Below are 18,524 nucleotides of genomic sequence, written 5' to 3' on the forward strand. Positions count from 1 at the left end.
CTGTATTATAATTTGTGTAGTATTATACAAGTTGATAAAATTTGTGCCCCGATTTATGATAATAGAGATGGCTCTCTTACAAAATGTAATACAATTTGTCTGTAATTTTATTTTTGCTTACTGTGATATTTACATAATGAGCTGCAGGTAATGATTCCTGACAAAAGTTCAGTGGGTAGGGTACAACATAGGCCTATCTATTTTATGTGAAATCATATTGTTCTTTGCTTTAATACAGTACCCTAAGTTGTGCAATTCTTTTTTTACCCATCAACTTTTAATATGTAAGTTTTTTCAATTAAGCAAACTTTGAAATACAGTAGACTCCCTCTTATCCGGACTCCTCAGGACCGAGGCCAATCCGAATAACGGGTTTTCCGGTTAAACCGACGTCCCCAAAACTCGTTAAAACGGACAGTTTACTGTGGTATTTGACTTAAATTTAGGAGAGCATTGTATTTAGACGCGTGATCACTGGTCTCAAATCTTTCCCACAGGAACAGTTGTTTCAGTACCACCATAGAATTAAATATAGACCGTCAGCTGTGCTGCGGTTACCATAGGTTCTGGCGCACACGGCTTCGAGCGCCATGTAGTTACGGCGAACGCGCTACGTAAACTACAGCGGTGTGCGCCGGAACCTATGGTAACCGCAGCACGGCTGACAGTCTATATTTAATTCTTTTTGTCTATGGTACCGCCCACTTCCTGCCGATCTAGTCCAGTTAAACCATTGTGCTGATAAAAATTGTCCAGTTAAAGAGATGTCATTTCCGCCGAGTGTTTTCTGGTTAAATCAATGTCCAGTTAAAAGGTTTCCGGAGTATATCTACTGTAAGCTTAATATTAAAAATTAAATTGTATGTTACAGTATTTTCATACATGCATCAGCGCCTCATATAATTTTTAATAGGAAGCCTTATAAGTTAGCCTAGCTTGAAAGAAAGATATTTTTTTCAAACTAACAGGTCAAATGAAATATTTTTATGTCCACGGGACACCCTGTACACCAGATCAATTTAATTAAGTTAAAACATAATAAATGGTTTCACCAATCAAGTCACCACCTGACAGTGATCTTAGACCCGAGGTGACTGTGTTGCCATTTATAAAATATTAAACAAATCAAAAGACTGCATTTGGGTGTCGCTTACCTCTCCGATCACATCAAGATGTGTGCATTCACCAGATTGACTAAAAACAACTAGTACAGCAAAGCATGTTTTGTTAAAGAATAGTTCAAATAATAGACATTGTAAGAAAAAGTTTTACTTAACATCAGATCAGATACAAGCGCCAGGGTATGGGCCCAAAAGATTATTGCGTCCTCCGCCCTCCTTCTCTGTGGGAAAACTTTAGCATTATCATTAAATCATACCATTAATGGCAGCCAGAACTGGTGTTGTTATATAGTATATATATTTTTTTTTGTTATGCCTAAAAATATCAAACTACAACCAATAAAATACCAGCAGTATAATGAGGTATTGTGTTTGTCGTCTTGGAATTTTTATGGATTTCTAAAATTATCTGTTTTAAGTAAAAAATGCTATTATCCACTATTATTGTAACGTAATCTTAAAATAAAGCGAATTGAGGGAGGAATTAAAATTTTAGACACTTGTTCTTAATAAAACAAATAGATATACATACATAAGAAATTGTTATCTATATAGCTTATTATCATAAGATAGATAGTTGACGAGACGAGGAATTCAATAACAGAAATTACACCAGTTCTTTTACTGTTTAATTTTTTACAAAATCTCAACAGTACAATTTTGTTAAACCTTTTAGCTTTGACAGAACTCTCTGATTACAACATACTTTTTGAGACACTCATCAGCCTTTTCCTATGGGCACTTGCTGGCTGTTTATAAACCAAATATACATCAGATTGAACAACAACACATAAAATAAATATTGATTTAATGTATAAATATGAAAGCTGAAATAAATTAAGTACATAAATAATCTATTATGTGGCAAAAAAAGGAAACCTAATTATCAAATTTATTATGTAAAAAAGAAACAACCAGTAAGGTTAGCCCACCTTACTCTTATCACAAGCTTTTAAAATAGGATTGCTATTCTTCTACTGACTTTTATCTGTCAATGCAAATGTTCTGTTCAAATGAATGGACATATTCAAAACTATACTTGTATAAAATTACTTATTTTCAATTAGGCTATAATATACTGTGACTACAAAAAAGTAAACCAGCAGCAGAATGATTACAACATAAGAAATTTCCAAATAGTATACAAATACATTCGTGATATTTTTTTTATGTGTCATATCAACAGACAACAGCAACATAAACTAAGGACGATAATAGACTCATAGGCGTTAGCACACCCTGTGAATAGGCTCTGTCAACTATGTTCTTTTTAAATATAAAAAAAAAACATAAAATTACCGCCGCAGCAAACCTAAGTGAATTTCTATTTGTAAGATTTCCCATGGTCCCATCATGCTGGTTTGCGAATTTGTTTGAACGTTTAAACCGATTTTCATCAAAACCAGATAATTTTTACTCAAGAGAAACAGCTGTTGTACTAATTCATAATGGAATGGACCTTCTGCGCAATGTTTATGATTACACGTTTGTTTTTACTATATGACTTCAGTATCCAAAAGCAATAATGATGATATTTACTTCCAAAAAGCTCCACCTATCAACTTTAGACATTCATGAGGTGCAGTTAGAGATGATTACAAGGATATGAATTAGCCTGATCTAACATTCTGTGTAATTTTAGCCCAGTCGGTTCAATAATTTTTACGTTTACCAGGAAAAACGCATTAAAGACAGGCATTCATAAACAATTTCTTCTTTGTAATATAATTGATGACAAACTGATGTTTAGTAATTTGTATACTATTGATTTGTTTTGAGTTTGTAATTTATTCTACATGAAATAAGATTCAGCAGTATATAGTTGACATAAACAATAGCTATAAGTAATTTTGTTAGTATCGTTTGTAGGATCAGTATTACATTTGATTAATTCTGCTGTCAGTTGAATCTGGGTTGGTTTAAGGAGCAACTTATTTTAAATTTGAAAAGTAAAAATGCTAGTCTCTGGCAAATATGATTAATATAAAAACTTAATGTCCACTACTGACAATACCTTTGCTTTGGAAACAGTCTTTTCAAGGACCTTAAATAGTTGCTACCTTAAATAACTTATGGATGAGTATTATTATATACTTATATTGCACATTTTATTTACAAGTAAAGTAGGTTCTAAACACTACTATTCTACAATCTAGTTATATTAATATTTTACTGTACACATCGTCATTATCCATTCAAACAGAACATTATGCAGCTAGAAAGAAATTTCCCTCAATTTATTCCCTACAATTCTACGAATTATCTATTTTAATATTTTTAATCAACCCAATCACAGTGTTGTATTACCATATGTCTTGTTATATATTACTTAATTAACACGATGTCACTTGACATGGTACCAGAGTGTATTTAAAGAAACTGAAATGTTTATTCCAGTTATAGGAAATCATTCATTTGCAGTAGGCTATATAACATTTGAGTCTACCTTTACTAAATAAGAAAAAATATAAGAAAATTTAAACATGTATAAATATATAATTCAGGTCTACCTAATTAGATCAATAGTTTAAAAATCAATAAAAAATGTCTGGTCTTAATTTATTATTGGCAAGAGATCCAACAATTAACTTTGTTTTAATTGGATAAAATAAGAAAATGAATCACTAATGTTTTCTAAAATTGCTATAGGTTTTAACAAGTGTGTTTTTTTTTTACTATATACAAAGTTATAAATTAGTTTCTTTTGTAAAAAATACAAATATCATGGTATAGGGTTGAAGGGAAACTAAAACACCACAGCCTTGCTGTGCCTATGCATTACAATTGAAACAGAATACCTTGTATAACAAAGAATTATATTTAAACTAAAGAAATTTAAGGAATGCTAGTTTCATCAAACCAAAACTGGTGTTGAGAGTAAAATATGGAAAATAATAGAGCAGGTATGTATTTACAAAAGTAAAAACATAGAGATAAAATTAAACATCATATTTCACCTCACCAATATATTTACACCAAAGAGAAGATTGACAAGTCCCTAGTAGAAAAAATAAGAAGGTCCCCCTGCTATGGTAAAAACACTTCAATACAATTCATATTACAATGATGATAATTATGCACAGTTGTCCAAAAATTACCACTTTATGTTACGTACAGGTCACATTATGAGAAGTTTGTCTGCAGTAACGGTAATGGTAATGTCAGCTCCAAGTTCTGAAAAAAATCCATAATTTAGTCAGCAATAAAAAAAAAATTCTTTCTAATAACATTAATAAATAAATCGTAAGAACCTTGGGTATTGGTTAGGCTTTAACATGCATTTGCACTAGCCTAGTATATTTAGCCAATGCTATAGTCCATTAACAAAATTTAGGCGGATTGAGGGATTCCCCAACCACTTTTTTGTTAAATGTATGTTGCAGCTGATTGACAGGTGGAAAATAAATGTTTATATTTTACTTGTTACCTCAGCTGTTTTGTTTAAAAGGTAGAGTGAAGTGGAGGGTATAGATTTCTTCTCCTAAAACCATCTACATTTTGTGGACAGTGTAAACTCAATTGATGGCTGTACCTGTACAACTTCATGTAAAAGTTAAGTTAGGTAGGAACATTTAAAGTTTGGATCTTAGGCCTAATGCTTATTTTTTGAGGTTAAAATTGTAATAGCTTGGACCGATTATGGATTTTATTGATACTTTGATCATTTTGATACTTTTAAGTGGCTACAGGCACCAGCTTAAAATCTTAAATGTAGTAACTTGGAATCAATTGTGTAAAATGATAATTTAAAAAAAAATCATGTTTAGTTTTAACCGTTTGATAAGATATCTAGGCCTAATCTAGACTTAACACCATATCAACAATTGTTACAAAAATACCCAATTAGCTTTATTTAAACTCCGTGGACCATAAATAAAAGTTCTAAAAATCCTAACTGGAGAGCAGCACTACATGCAGCTGAGTGCATAGCAACGCTGGTGGCGCTGCCTACGAATTGACAGGCAAAGCTCTCTCAAAACACTTCATGCTTTTTACCATGCGGTTGGCATTCTGGGTTATAGTAGTAGTATGTTTTCTGTGTTGCTACACATGTTTTGGTGGCTCTTTAACTCTGCCATCGTCAGGCTTACAAAATATCAACTTCTGGAGGTGTCGTCATAATACGTTTCAAACATCTAGAAAAAACATGAGACCATTATTACATACAGGCCTATCAATTCACGTGTGTAAATTGACGGGGGCAGGACTGGAAGTAAACTGAATCAGGTTCAGGTATGACGGACCAACGTGGTCTCTGGATTGTCGTCTGCGTTTTCGACAGCTGATATTGGACTATTATAGTGACTGAGAAGAGTGTTGAAAATATAATGGGATTCGTGAATTTATATATTTCAAACTCTTCCAAAGTATTTAATAAATTTCCTTTCTCGCAGTAATGTAGAATTTTGAGACCATAATTTATCCAGCATATAAATTGGTTATTATTATCAATAATTTTGAATGGAAAACTCAATTATGAATCCCATTATATTTTCAACACACTCCTTCGTCACTACAATTAGTCCAATATCAACTTTTGATAACACAGACGACAATCCCGACCACGTCAGTCCGTCATAACCTGATTCAGTTTACTTCCAGTCCTGCCCGCGGCAATGTACACGCATGAATTAATAGGCATACCTGTTATAGTTTCGCGTTTTGTGTTTAATGTATGTTACATATTCTGACGATACCTCTAGAAGTGGATCCTTTTGTCAGCCTGACAATGGTGGAGTTAAAGAACCGCCAAAACATATGTAGCAAGTAGAATTTGACACTAGTACATTTATTATGGATTGTTTGACAAGATACGTTTCTACCGTTATTAGTCATAAAACGCAATCCTGGGGCTATCAAAATGAATTATAAAATTACTTTGTCACAAAAACATTTCATACTGGTGGCAGTTAAGGTATTGTGGGTATTTGACCCGGCGATTTTTGTAGAAGACAGCCTGGGAGTGGCGAGCAACCACTCATAGTCTGCTCTATTTCGTGACTCTGCCTAATTTTGAAACAAGATACTTTTTGCCAAAGTATTATTCATGCATTTAAAGTTGTTTGAATTTCTTAAGCACTGTAAAAAGTTACACAACCTAATATAATTGTACAGTTACAGTACTGTGTTGGAGTAGAGTAATTCACCGAGTATATTGTTCAACGTTTTGAAGACGCTATCTATTGCAATACTAAGCACATGCTGGCTGACAATCTATTATTCTAATTCCGTAAGGAATTTCTTGTGCACAGCAAAACTCTTTTATTTATTAACCGATTTTGATGATTAAGGTGTCAAATAAAAGGGAATTCTCTGTAGAAGTCATGGAATAACTTTTGTCACGCTCAGTTCAATGTGCTCTGCTCCATTGGACTTTTAAGTTTTCATGTATTTTAAACATACAAGTCCAAATTTGTTAAGATTACCTAACATATGATTCATTTTTTAAAAGAAAACATCTGTCTTCATAAAAATAGCCTGTTTCCCTTCTGTCATTTTAATATTTACTTTTTCTGTTTACCTATCAGTTTACCTTCAAATACAATGATTACTTATGAGATGGGATAGTTTATTTATGCAGTTTCATTCATAGGGAGTAAAAACCAGTCTATTTCATTATATTATGTGATTGTATTTTATTTTAAGATAATGGTGTGTTTAACGTTTTCATAGATATTTTTATGTGTTGTGTTTTGCAATTTTTCATTTTGATTAGCCTATCATAAAAATCTACCTAGAAGAAACAATCCCGTGTTTGCGATTCGGCGACGTATTAACAACAGAGATGGTATGATAAAAAAATTTTGAAAAGTTACCTATGCTGGTTTTTGAAGTTCAAAGAAATGTTATGCGACCACTTGATTTTTTTAAATATTGCACGGACAGATGCTGTCACAAAACAGACTATTTTGACTTAGGTGATCTTAGCGTACAGTACAAAACAGATTTAAATTGCCAATAAAAATAAATGAGTCAGTCTCAGTCTCCGGAATAAAATCCAATAGTACGAAGCTAAATATTTGTAAAATAATATTATAGGATGAAGCTTCTATGTCCAATAAGTATGCTTTATCGTCTGCAGAATGATTACTGTGAAATATCTCCAAAAGAGATGGCCAAGCAAAGCCTTTTGGTGGAAAGGTTTTGGAGGTAATTTCCAGCAATGAGCTACCATAGTCTCTGGTGCAAGTCGCTGTGAAATGGTAGAAAATTCAATAATTATATCACCTTTATGGTCAATGTTTAAAAATGCTTCACTTGCTAAAAACATGAGAGCAAATTCAAGGGAATCAATATTTGATGAATATCTTTTACGAATAAGGAATGGCCAAGAGAGCTACCTTAATGGTCTTTGTGAGACATTGATAAGTCTTCCACCACAATGTATTGCGAATAAAAATAGGCTAACATTGACGAAATCTTCAGTGAAGGATTCTCTGAAGTTGCTTAAAAAAAGACAAAAATCATGCAAGAATTTAACCAAAGAATGAACATGGTAACCAAATCAATCATAAAATAGCTAAGCAACTAAATAATGACAGTAGAGTTTACTACTCAGTGGACACTTTGATTCAAGAAGAGGAAGACCGGTTACATGTCCCTGATGAATTTCTCCACACTTTAGCACCAAGTGGTTATGTCTCACAAGTGATGTTTATAAAAAGGTGGAATTGTAATTTTACTAAGAAATTTAAATCCACAAAAAGGACTGGTTAATGGAACCAGAATAATGGTGAAAGAGATTAATGACAAAGTCTTAAATATGAAAATAATTACTGCAAGTTCGGCTGGAAAGCGAGTATTATTATTCCAATTAAGTTTAGAATCGTCAGAGTTAAATTTTCTCCTGAAATTCAAACATCTGCAGTTCCAATGCCAAATTGCTTTTGCCATGACCATCACAAAAATTCAAGGACAGACACTTGAAAACGTTGGTCTTATCTGCCATAGCCCTGCTTTCAACATGGGGCACTGTACGTACCGCGCTTTTGATTAACTAAAAATAATGGTGAAAAACAACGAAACCAAGGTCTTCTGGTTAAAGACGTTATTAGAGTGTTTGCGAAAAAAATCTTATGGAAAGAGTTTCACCTTCAAATGTCAAAAGTAAGATGTAAATGTTAACTGTTCTGTCAGGCAGTATTGGTTACTCTGTTAAAACCTTTATTATAACAGTAGCCTATTGAGTATTAACTTTTGATTTATTATGAAGAGCCGTTGCTTTAAATAAAGCAATTAATAAAATCAATTACAACAATGAATATTGGCCGATACGTGGCAGAGCTGACCACGGGGGTAGATTTCCGGGGGTAGATTTCCGGGGGTAGATTTCCAGTCGCGGGCAGTTTCTCGACCATGTATAGGCCCGCGCCCCTCGTGACGTCAAAATGACGTAGGCGTTTTTTCATGGGGGTAGAAATCCGCTACCCCTTTTGCTTGAGTTATCGTGCTAACGGACTCACACACACACATATATATATGAATTTGAACGCATGGCGTTTTTGGCCTCTAGGGACCTCAAAACGAAAAATTAAATCGGTCCCGGGTCCAGGTCTTACCATGAGTACTACGGTAATAGCTTATTCCCTATAGGCCAATGGGAAATTCGCTAAAAGCAATAACAAAGTAAAAATAAAGTTGTTTTTTTTATCCTATATATTTAGTCAAAAAATTGCTTTGAAAATATTTAAATAGGTCAATAAAAAGTGGTAAAACATCCATCACCTGCTGTGAATAGCCTATCCTTACCTCTAAAAATGTGAAGTTAAGTTTTCAGTCTTCTTTTATCAAATTTCCCATATAGGGAATAAGCTATTACCGTAGTAGCCTACTCATGGTACCGTAAGACCTGGACGCGGGACCGATTTTTTCTAATGTTTTGAGGTCCCTAGAGGCCAAAAACACCGTCAGTTTAAATTCATAAATATATTATATATATATTGTATATATATATCATATAAATATATTATGTATATATATATATATTGCATATAGGTATATATTATAAATATGTGTGTGTCCGTAAGCACGATGACTCGAGCAAAAATGATCCGATTTTTACGAAATTTCGTATAAACGTGTAAACCTACATTTATTCTAACGAGTTCGCGAACCAGCATGATCAGACTATGGGAACAGGGTGTCGCGGAGTTATAATCCAACTCACATTTTGTTTTCTTTTTATATTCACAACATCTGGCCTTAATAACAATGTTACAAACCAGTCTTTTTGGAACAGTTATAGCTTTGCCACACTCCGGCCACTTGAGAAATTTCTTCAACACACCTGGATATTCTCATCAAGGTTAATTTCAAGAGGGTAGAGTAATTTTAAAGGTCGAATTATTTTCTTTTTGTTGCTTAAAGTGACTGTTACGCTTCTGATATTCCCATCTTTGCTTGAGTGTAGTTCATTAATTCGACCAAGTCTCTAACGTCCTCTGGGTAAATTATCGTGAATAAGGACAATATCTCCAATAATGGGGAATTGTGAAGACCGGAAACGTTTCTGCTTGATTTCAGATTGAGTCCTTTCCCTCAAACTAGTTAAGTAGGCTTTCTTCCAAAGAAACCAAAATGAGTTTATGAGGTTCTGTCCTTTTTTCCAAGTTTGAAGTAAATTTTCAGTGTTGGATAGCTTATAATCTGGATCGGTTTTCCTGTGTCCAAGGTGATTTTCATTCAGCTCAATTCCATTTTTCCCATGAAAATTCAGGAAATGACCGGGAGTTAAGATACAACTAGTTAAATATTAACCCTTGCCGACAGACCGCCACCGCCCACCACCACCCACCACTGCTCGAGCGAACACCATTACCGCAACGATACGTTGAACAGCCGTAGGTCTCGGTGGTGTTGTGGATAGCGCACCGGGCTGATGATTCGGAGGTAGCCGGTTTGAAACCCACTGGAGGCATTAACTTTTTGACTCAATTTTTTTTCATTATCAGCAAGTTAGGTTGGTTTGGTTAGGTTATGGTGGTTAAATTTTATAATTAAAAAATTATTTAATTGATTTTGAGACATTTATAATTTTATTTTACGAAAAGAACTATTTTTGTTATTAGTAAGTTAAACCTTCATTCAAAATTTTCATTATCAGCAAGTTTGGTTAGTTTCACATTTGACAGCTACAGTGATAGAGCTAACAATTTCCCATGAACAGTTCGGCTATGCACGGTATGATGCGTTCTACACGGCGCTGTGGTAGGCGGTGGCGGTCTGACGGTAAGGTCTCGTTAGTTAAATTATACAGCTGATCAAAATGTAAACAATTATGTTCTTCATAAGGATAACATGGGAACTTTAACATTCACTGGGGCAGAGCCCAAGGGACTTTTTCAAAAATGTAAGGCCAGTTTGCAAATCTACGTGACACGCTCTTTCCAATGAGACGTCAATGGATAAAATCTGTTAAGAAATGGCGGAGGAGTTCAACCGACAAAGTTTCATGTAGCGTAATAATTATAGAGATCTGATAAACTAGCTTCACTAGAAGAGACGTACACTAAAGGTCTTGAATTTAATACAGCTTCAATTTCAGTTAAAGTAGTTTCCAACTGAATAAATGTAAGTACTCTCGAACTAATTGTCTTCCTTAATCACCCCTTTACTAGGGATATAAGTCGCTCATAGACACCACCCATCCAAGGTGATTGTTCAGGAATAAAACAGAACTCACATCCCTCATTATTTATGTAAGATAAAACACTAGAGTCGTTGAAGTTTTTTCTCCAAATATCTTCAGTAAATGAGCAGCGAGTTTGAATTGAGGGGCATTGTCTAGAAATATTTGTTTTAGTTTACCTCTTCTGCTTATGAACCGTTTGAGACATAAAAGAAATTCTTCAGTCGTTAGATCATTAACTAGCTCTATATGAATGGCTCTTGTTGTAAGACAAGTAAATATGCAGCCATAAACTTTCCTTAAATCTCCAAAAGTCATTGTTGTGATAGTCTTTAATGTATAATGGGCCGAAGTAATCGAGTCCAGTGTGGCTAAATGGGATCTGCTCTGTTACAGTCTCTTTTGGAAGTGGAGGCATGGGTGGCAATTTGTATGGACCACCCTCCCAACAAATACAAGTTAGACATTTCTTGATAGGGTCATTCCATATGAAATCAACCAATACAAAATTATTTTCAACCTTCAATTATTTTATATTATTTTCAATTCAATTTTCAATTATTTTCAACCAAATCTTTGATTTTGATGAAATTTTGCATCCTAGTAGTATTTTGAGTCCTGAATCCAAATATGTTTTTAAAATAAACCTATCTTTTATAGTTTTTACAATATAAATATTTCAAAATGGTAAAAATTGGCGTTTTTTACCGTGCGGGCAAACTAAAATATTGTCTAGGATGAGTTCAATTGGTCCTATCAAGTTGTACAATGGCTCATTTTAAAGAGGATTCAAATGCCTTTAATCTTATACCTACCAAACTCAACTTACTTAGGTAAAAATTAATTTTTTTTGAAAATTTCAAAATATGTGAACACTCTACATGTTTATAAAACACTCACTATGTTTATATGTTAAAGAATGTAATCATGCATCATCTTAATCATTGTGCACGGTAAAAAACGCCAACTTTTACCATTTTGAAATATTTATATCGTAAAAACTAAAAAGTTAGATTTTTTTACATATTTGGATTCAGGACTCAAAATACTACTAGAATGCAAAATCCAAGAAGGTCAGATTGAGAGCCTAGTTGATTTGATATGGAATGACCCGATAGTTTTGTAGACTTGAGATCTTCCACACAAAATCCAGGATTCCTTTCTTATTTCTGCCAGAGTATGTTGAACTCCAACATGAAATAAAGCATTATGGTAGTGTTGTACAGTAGAGTCTCACAAACTCGGCGTAATGTGGACTGGAAGGGTGCCGAGTTTGTGAAATGTCGGGTTATCGGGAAGTATGGTTAAAAATAAGAACAATACAAATTTTAAACTTTTTAACCACCTTCTTGATTTTTATTTATATTAAAAGTCAGTATTGAGTCATCAGATATAGGTAGTTCAACAAATCATTAGTACGAGTTGAGAATAATTTGACTTAAGCTCGCTTGAGTTCATGATTAACTCAGACTCAAAAAATCACTAATTTTCTGAGCCAAGTGATGGCTGAGTTATCCAGACTGCCAGGTTATCGAGTGCCGAGTTTGCGGTACTCTACTGTATCACTAGAGTTGAGAAGTATTCATTTTTTGGTAGAAGTTTAGGATGTTTCTGGAGTAAGTTATTGAAAGTTCAACATATGAAAGCCTTCCAGAACACTTAAGCAGGCCGTCATAGTCAAGAAACAGTTTCAATTGTTTTTGAAGTGGATCTCTTTTATTGGTTTCGATGTTACTTATAGTTTCGGAAAAGTGTTTCTTTTGAACATATTTCTCCCATCTTAGTTTAGCCAACTGGATTTCTTCAGAAGTAATGTTAGTCGTGGTATGACCAATGGATTGTCTTATACACTTAGAAATAAATCTTTCGCAGAATGCTGTTACTCGTAGTAGTTTATTCAGAGTCGAAAATCGTTTGACATCAATTCCATATGGAGGTTCTACGATCCTTTCTTCAGCTGTCTAATTAAACACTGTTAATTCTTTAACTTCATGAATTTCTTCAGTGGGATTAAAGTTCTAGTTCGGCCATTTATTTTCGGGCAGATTAAACCACTAAGGTCCTGACCCCCACTTGACAGCTACAAAGTTCGTTCACATTCATGCCACGAGTTGCTACATCTGATGGATTATTTTCGGATGGAACATATTCAAATATAACATCTTTATTTGCCTTTATTTCAGAAACTCTTCGTTCAGTGGATTTAGGTAAAATCTTAGTTGTGTTAATCCAATGTAAGAAGACTCACTGGGAGTCGTCAATTGCTGGGAGCTGGGAGTTTTCCAGCTCTGCTACCAATTGTCGCGGAGTTATAAGTGTGTTCTGATTTAAGTAAGTATATAAATGTGGAAGCGTGAAAGAAGTTTTATTTTTGACAATTAATGTATTTCAGTTTTAGTTACCGGTTTCATTATCTTTTTGCTATTAATTCAACTAGTCCAACTTTCTTTTTATATTCACAATAGGCTATACATGGTCTTAATAACATAAGTTACAACACAGTCTTTTTGGAACTGTTATAGCTTTGCCACACGGGGGGGTTTCATGGGGTAAAAAAAGGTTTTTCCCATTTTTGATCCAAAAAACATAAAATTATCAATTTCTTTCCAAACCATGGAGAGCTTCAAAAACAAATAATTTAGTATATACAAGTGTTATTATGCGCCTCGAATGGTTACGGAGAAAATTCCAAAAATTGTACTGTAGGCCTAAATTTAAAACTCCCATGTTATTCTTATAGGGAGAATAAGTAAACTGTTGTAGTTTGCTTGTTTATGAACATATTTTGATCAAATTTGGAAAATGATTTGAATTCTTACTAACAATTAACATTTTTACAAAAAAAAAACAGTTTTACTCTCCCTGATGCAGCAAACCTTTACTTGTTAAACTAATTCTATTTAGGCCTAAATAGGGAATAAATGTTATATTTTTAAGTAGACACTTCAGTATAAATCCAATCAGGCAACTGGAAATTCGCTTAGTCTGCAGGTTTGCTGTGGCGGGGGTATTGTTTGAATATTGACAGTTTTTTTTTATTCATTATTATATTTTATTATTATATATTTTATTCATTATTTTTAAGTTCATTAAAAACGTACACCGAACTTAACTCAATTACCTATATTTTTACATTTAAAACATAAATAAAAATATAAACAGATCATAACCTATTTCCATGTTTGTTTAGGCCTACATTGAAATTAAAAATATTTTAGAAACAATATATATCGAACCGAATCTATATCGATATTTCTGCAGACATAATGTTGGGACTATGTTTTATCTATGAACAAATATGTTTATCTGTACGAAAAAAAATAACACAGATAAAACAAACTCCTCAAGGAGTATGGAATAAATAAACATCTATGGAATTAACCACCACAAGTTGTTAGCCTACTCATTTAGACCTTTCGTGTTTACAGTAGGCCTAGTTCATGTTTGTGACGCTGGGTGCGCTGGTGTACCTACAAAATCTGATTTAGGCATACCGGTATAGGGTTATTTAGTTTCATGGTTTGTACTTTACTGTTAGGTTGTATCTGGGTAACGAGTTCTCTTATAAAACCGATTTATGAAATCATACAGCAAGTTTGGTAGGTTTGGTTGGTTTAGAAAAGTTTCATTCCATAATAAACAATTATTCTTTTCTCATGAAATAAAACAGCAAGTTTGGTTGGTTTGGTTAGTTTAGAGCAGTTTTTCATTTCATAAAGAACAATAATTTTTTCCTCATAAAATCATACAGCAAGTTTAGTTTGTTTGGTTAGTTTAGAACAGATTCATTTCATAATCGACAATTATTTTTTTCTCAACAAGTGAGTGTTCATAAGATCTACATGTTGAAATCTTAACTGCAGTAGGCCTACTTTGCTATTGAAACCGGGATTTTACGATAAATACAGAGGGAATTCAGGTTAAATTGAGGGAATTCTAGGGGAAATTATGGTACAGTGACCTCCAACTGCATTGCTATTGTTTGTGGTTTGTGATAAAACAGATCAACAGATTTAATTGTGCAGATTTCTTATTGGCTGATGGTTTCTTTCGTGCAGTAATCTGATTGGCTGGTGATTCCTGGTGAAATATGTGGAATCCTATCAATATGTATTTGTTGGACGAAGTGATTTTAATTTTCGTTGTACATTGTAACCAAGTTGATGGTTGGCTATCGGCAAACCAAAGACAAGGTGCTCTCCGTGCGTGCCGGTTTTGGTTATCTTTGAGACAGCAGTAAATTATATGTCGAGTGCATATTCGTTGTGAATTTTTCACATTGATGAAGTGGAATTGTGTAAAATTGGTGTATATATTGAGGTTTTGGAGGAACTGTTGTCAGGGTTGGTTTTATTAAATTCCAGTCAGTATTTTGGGGACTGGAATTGCTTTTCCCCCAATTATTATCTTCCAAAACTTCATTTTAGGCTACCGGTATAGGGGCCTACACTTTTTACACAATTTCACACTTCAGGAAGTGTTTTTAAGCTGGGGTCTGGGTCCTAAACTTTTACCCAACATGGGGTGAGCAATTTTTTTTTTTTTTTTTAATCAAACATAGGCCTATTGTAGGCTACCTATTTTAGAATGCCTAGGCCTACATCAAGTTTTAAAAGCAGGAAAATAAAATGTCTAGGCCTAACTATATGTAACTTATACCGGTACCTATCTAAGATTTTTCGTTCATAATTTTGTAGGAAAATACCACGACTCTACTTTTGAAATTTTTGTATTGGTTAGGTTAGGTTCTAAAGAATTTAACGCAAATTTTAGTCTTTCAAATGTACCTAGCAGATTTTCATCAATTATTTTATTCAAAATCTCCTTCTTTTTCTCTATAAAATGAGTACGATACCGTATATATGACTAGGTTATCATTAAGTAATTTAGAAACTGCAAATTTTTTAAAAGAACTCTTGCGAAATCGCAAAAATGGCAGGGGCATTCATCCAAACCATCAGGGCAGTCCTAGGGTTAACTTAGCCTATAGGCCTACCTACTAGGCTATATCTGTTTATCTTAAAATTCTAAGCTTAGTTTAAGAAGATTAAATCTCTTACCTTGTTTTCTGGTATGCGTCCATTCTCTTGAATCTAATTAGGCCTTGAAATAAATAGACTCCAAGCCTAATAATTTAATTTAGTTTATAATTGATGATAATTTAGTTCCCAGTTTATCACATATAAAACACAACAACACTCTGGTACTAAGGTAAATGTGAATCGAGATAGTCTTCTTTGTATTTACAATTTATTAAAACATGTCACTGTGTTTGGAACTGAGGCATTGTGTAGGCCATCATGGTTCCTGGCTGTTGCATAGCTGCTCCTTGAGCAGCTACTGCCATTTGTTGTGCAGACGCAGGTACAGGGGCTGGAACTCCTTGCCATGTAGCAGTGGGCATTTGCATTCCCATTCGTCCAACATAGCCTTGTTGGTAACCAAACTGTCCATAGTAATTCGGTTGCATTCCTTGTAAGTATTGACCTTGCATTTGAGCTGAAGCTGCATATGCCTGGGGATACCAATAACTCATTTGTTGACCGTACACATAGGGGTACTGAGCAGCAGCTGCACTCTGATTTGCATTGTTTGCATTCATATTTGCCGGACTTACCGAATTAGGATCGCCAGATTCTTTACCCCAGAAACATTTAACAATCTGGCCATTGATCTCCTTATTGTGGACACCTTCGATCGCGTGAGTCGCTGCTTCTTTAGTTGAAAACTTTATGAACGCATAGCCTTTGTCTTTGAAGCATCTGATATCTTGAATGGTTCCATAGGGTGAGAATATCTTCTGAATTAACTCATCTGTGATACCATTTACAAATCCACCACAATAAACTGTGCAATTGGTAGGACTTGACTGATTGTACACTTCATCGAATGTTGGCTGTTTATTAGTACTATTTTGTCTAACTCGATCATTTCGAGGTGGTGGAGGTTTTCTGGTAGACCAGTTGGTACGAATGCTTCGGCTTCCCAACCACTGACCATTCATAGCAGCAATAGCATTTTCAGCCTCTGCTTTCTTAACAAAGGAGACAAAAGCATAACCTTTAGACTTGAGTGTTTGGGGATCACGTACAATTCTACAGTTAGAGATTTCGCCAAATGGAGCAAATGCTTCTTTCAACGTTTGAGTTTCAATTTCGGGGCTAAGATCGCCAACAAATATGTGGTAATGGTTACTTGTGTCTTGTTTAGGATGATTACCAGGTGACGTTGCCCAGTTAACCTTCATTTCTTTGTCAAGAAACACTCGTTTGTTCATTGCAGCCAGAGCAGTTGCTGCTCCTTGATGATTAGTAAATTCAAGAAAAGCGTATGGATCATTTCCCGGTTCTCTAATTACCTTACATCCTTTGACTTGACCAATTTGAGAAAATAACGCACATAGAAGGTCTTCCGACACCGAGGCATCTAGGTTCCCGACGTACAATGTTCTTGGGTTGCTCTCTTCACTCATCCTTATTTCTCGTTGGTTTATTCGTCCAAAATTCAGAAGAATTAAAAATTAGCAATAATATGTCACAGAAATAGCAATATGAAAACACTACTTGCACATAAACTATTAATGTTTGATAAAAGTCGACATACACAACTTTTTGGATTAAGACATCAGTCCAGAACCGAACCGAACCAACCAACGAGCCAACAACGGTGACAAACTGATCAACTGATCTGAAAAAATAAATTATTTGGCAGTAAGATATGAGATACTATAACAAATTCAAGTTTACCATTACAGAAAGAATTTCACAAGCTCAATAACTACAAAACAAGGCTAACGATGTGAATATTCTTTCACACTTTTAACATATGATATTACATATATATATATATTATATTATTGTATCTATCTAAATTAGATAGGATACTGTTTAGCGTTTTCTTTTTAGTATATCAATTTATCCAGGCTGTCTTGCTTTTTTCCACTGTAATATTTACGCCAACCCAAATTCAAATAGTAAGTATTTAATTTCAACCATGTCAGTAAATGTTTGTACCAAACTGTTAAAAAATTAGCAAACTTATTTACTGTTTACAATTAATATACAGGGTTAGGCTAAAGTCTGGAACCCCCCAGTTAACTTTTTAACGCGTTGCAGTAGGAAAACCAAACTCGGCACACATTTACAACATAAGAAATTGCACTTTTCCATCAAAGTTACAATTTTGTCCCAGCCCCCAAAATGGGGTATTTTGGGGGCAGCCGGGCAGCCCCAAATTTTCAAAAGTAAACACCTATCATGTGACCCCTCATTTTAAAGGTTTTATCAAGATAAATTGAATGGTGCAAACCAGAGGTCAATATCGCACCCCTAAGCAACATGGCAGCCATTTTAATTATTTAAGATGAGCAAGCAAGATAAAGTCTGGACACCCCCAGTTAACTTTAAAAACGTAATATTTTAATACTGACCAAATGGTGAACTCTCTTTTTTTATAAAGGTATGCTGAGTTTAGTTTTCCTGCTATAACCTGTGAAAAAGTTAATAGGGGATATTTCAAAATGACTGCCATTTTGATTAGGGCCGGCGCACACTATCCCGACCACGATCCGACTGGTCGGATACGACCAGTTTTACAATAGGAATAAATGGAACAGCGCTCACTGGTCGACTGGTCGGACCCTGGTCGCACGACCAAAATTTTTCAGTTTGTCGGGCCCGACCCACTGGTTGTTGCAGCCAAAAATCGCTCCTAATGTAATGGGACGACGCGCACTACCCCCGACTTGCCTCCGACCCGACCAGTACACCACTCAA

The 18,524-nt window shown here is 34.4% G+C and overlaps 1 protein-coding gene across 1 annotated transcript; it reads right to left on the reverse strand.

The window, feature by feature from the left end:
• Nucleotides 1-1,733: 1,733 nt before the first annotated feature.
• Nucleotides 1,734-17,389, reverse strand: LOC128987120 (nucleolysin TIAR-like). Its single transcript, XM_054407834.1, has 2 exons — nucleotides 15,810-17,389; nucleotides 1,734-4,295 (listed from the first exon to the last, which is right to left on the reverse strand). The coding sequence occupies exon 1, from the start codon at nucleotides 17,219-17,221 to the stop codon at nucleotides 16,013-16,015; it is 1,209 nt and encodes a 402-aa protein (XP_054263809.1). The 5' UTR covers nucleotides 17,222-17,389; the 3' UTR covers nucleotides 1,734-4,295; nucleotides 15,810-16,012.
• Nucleotides 17,390-18,524: the final 1,135 nt, after the last annotated feature.

Source organism: Macrosteles quadrilineatus, unplaced genomic scaffold, assembly GCF_028750875.1.
Source record: "Macrosteles quadrilineatus isolate MER2022 unplaced genomic scaffold, UCM_ALF_1.0 Scaffold_2__2_contigs__length_208266976, whole genome shotgun sequence".
Taxonomy (NCBI): Eukaryota; Metazoa; Arthropoda; class Insecta; order Hemiptera; family Cicadellidae; genus Macrosteles; species Macrosteles quadrilineatus.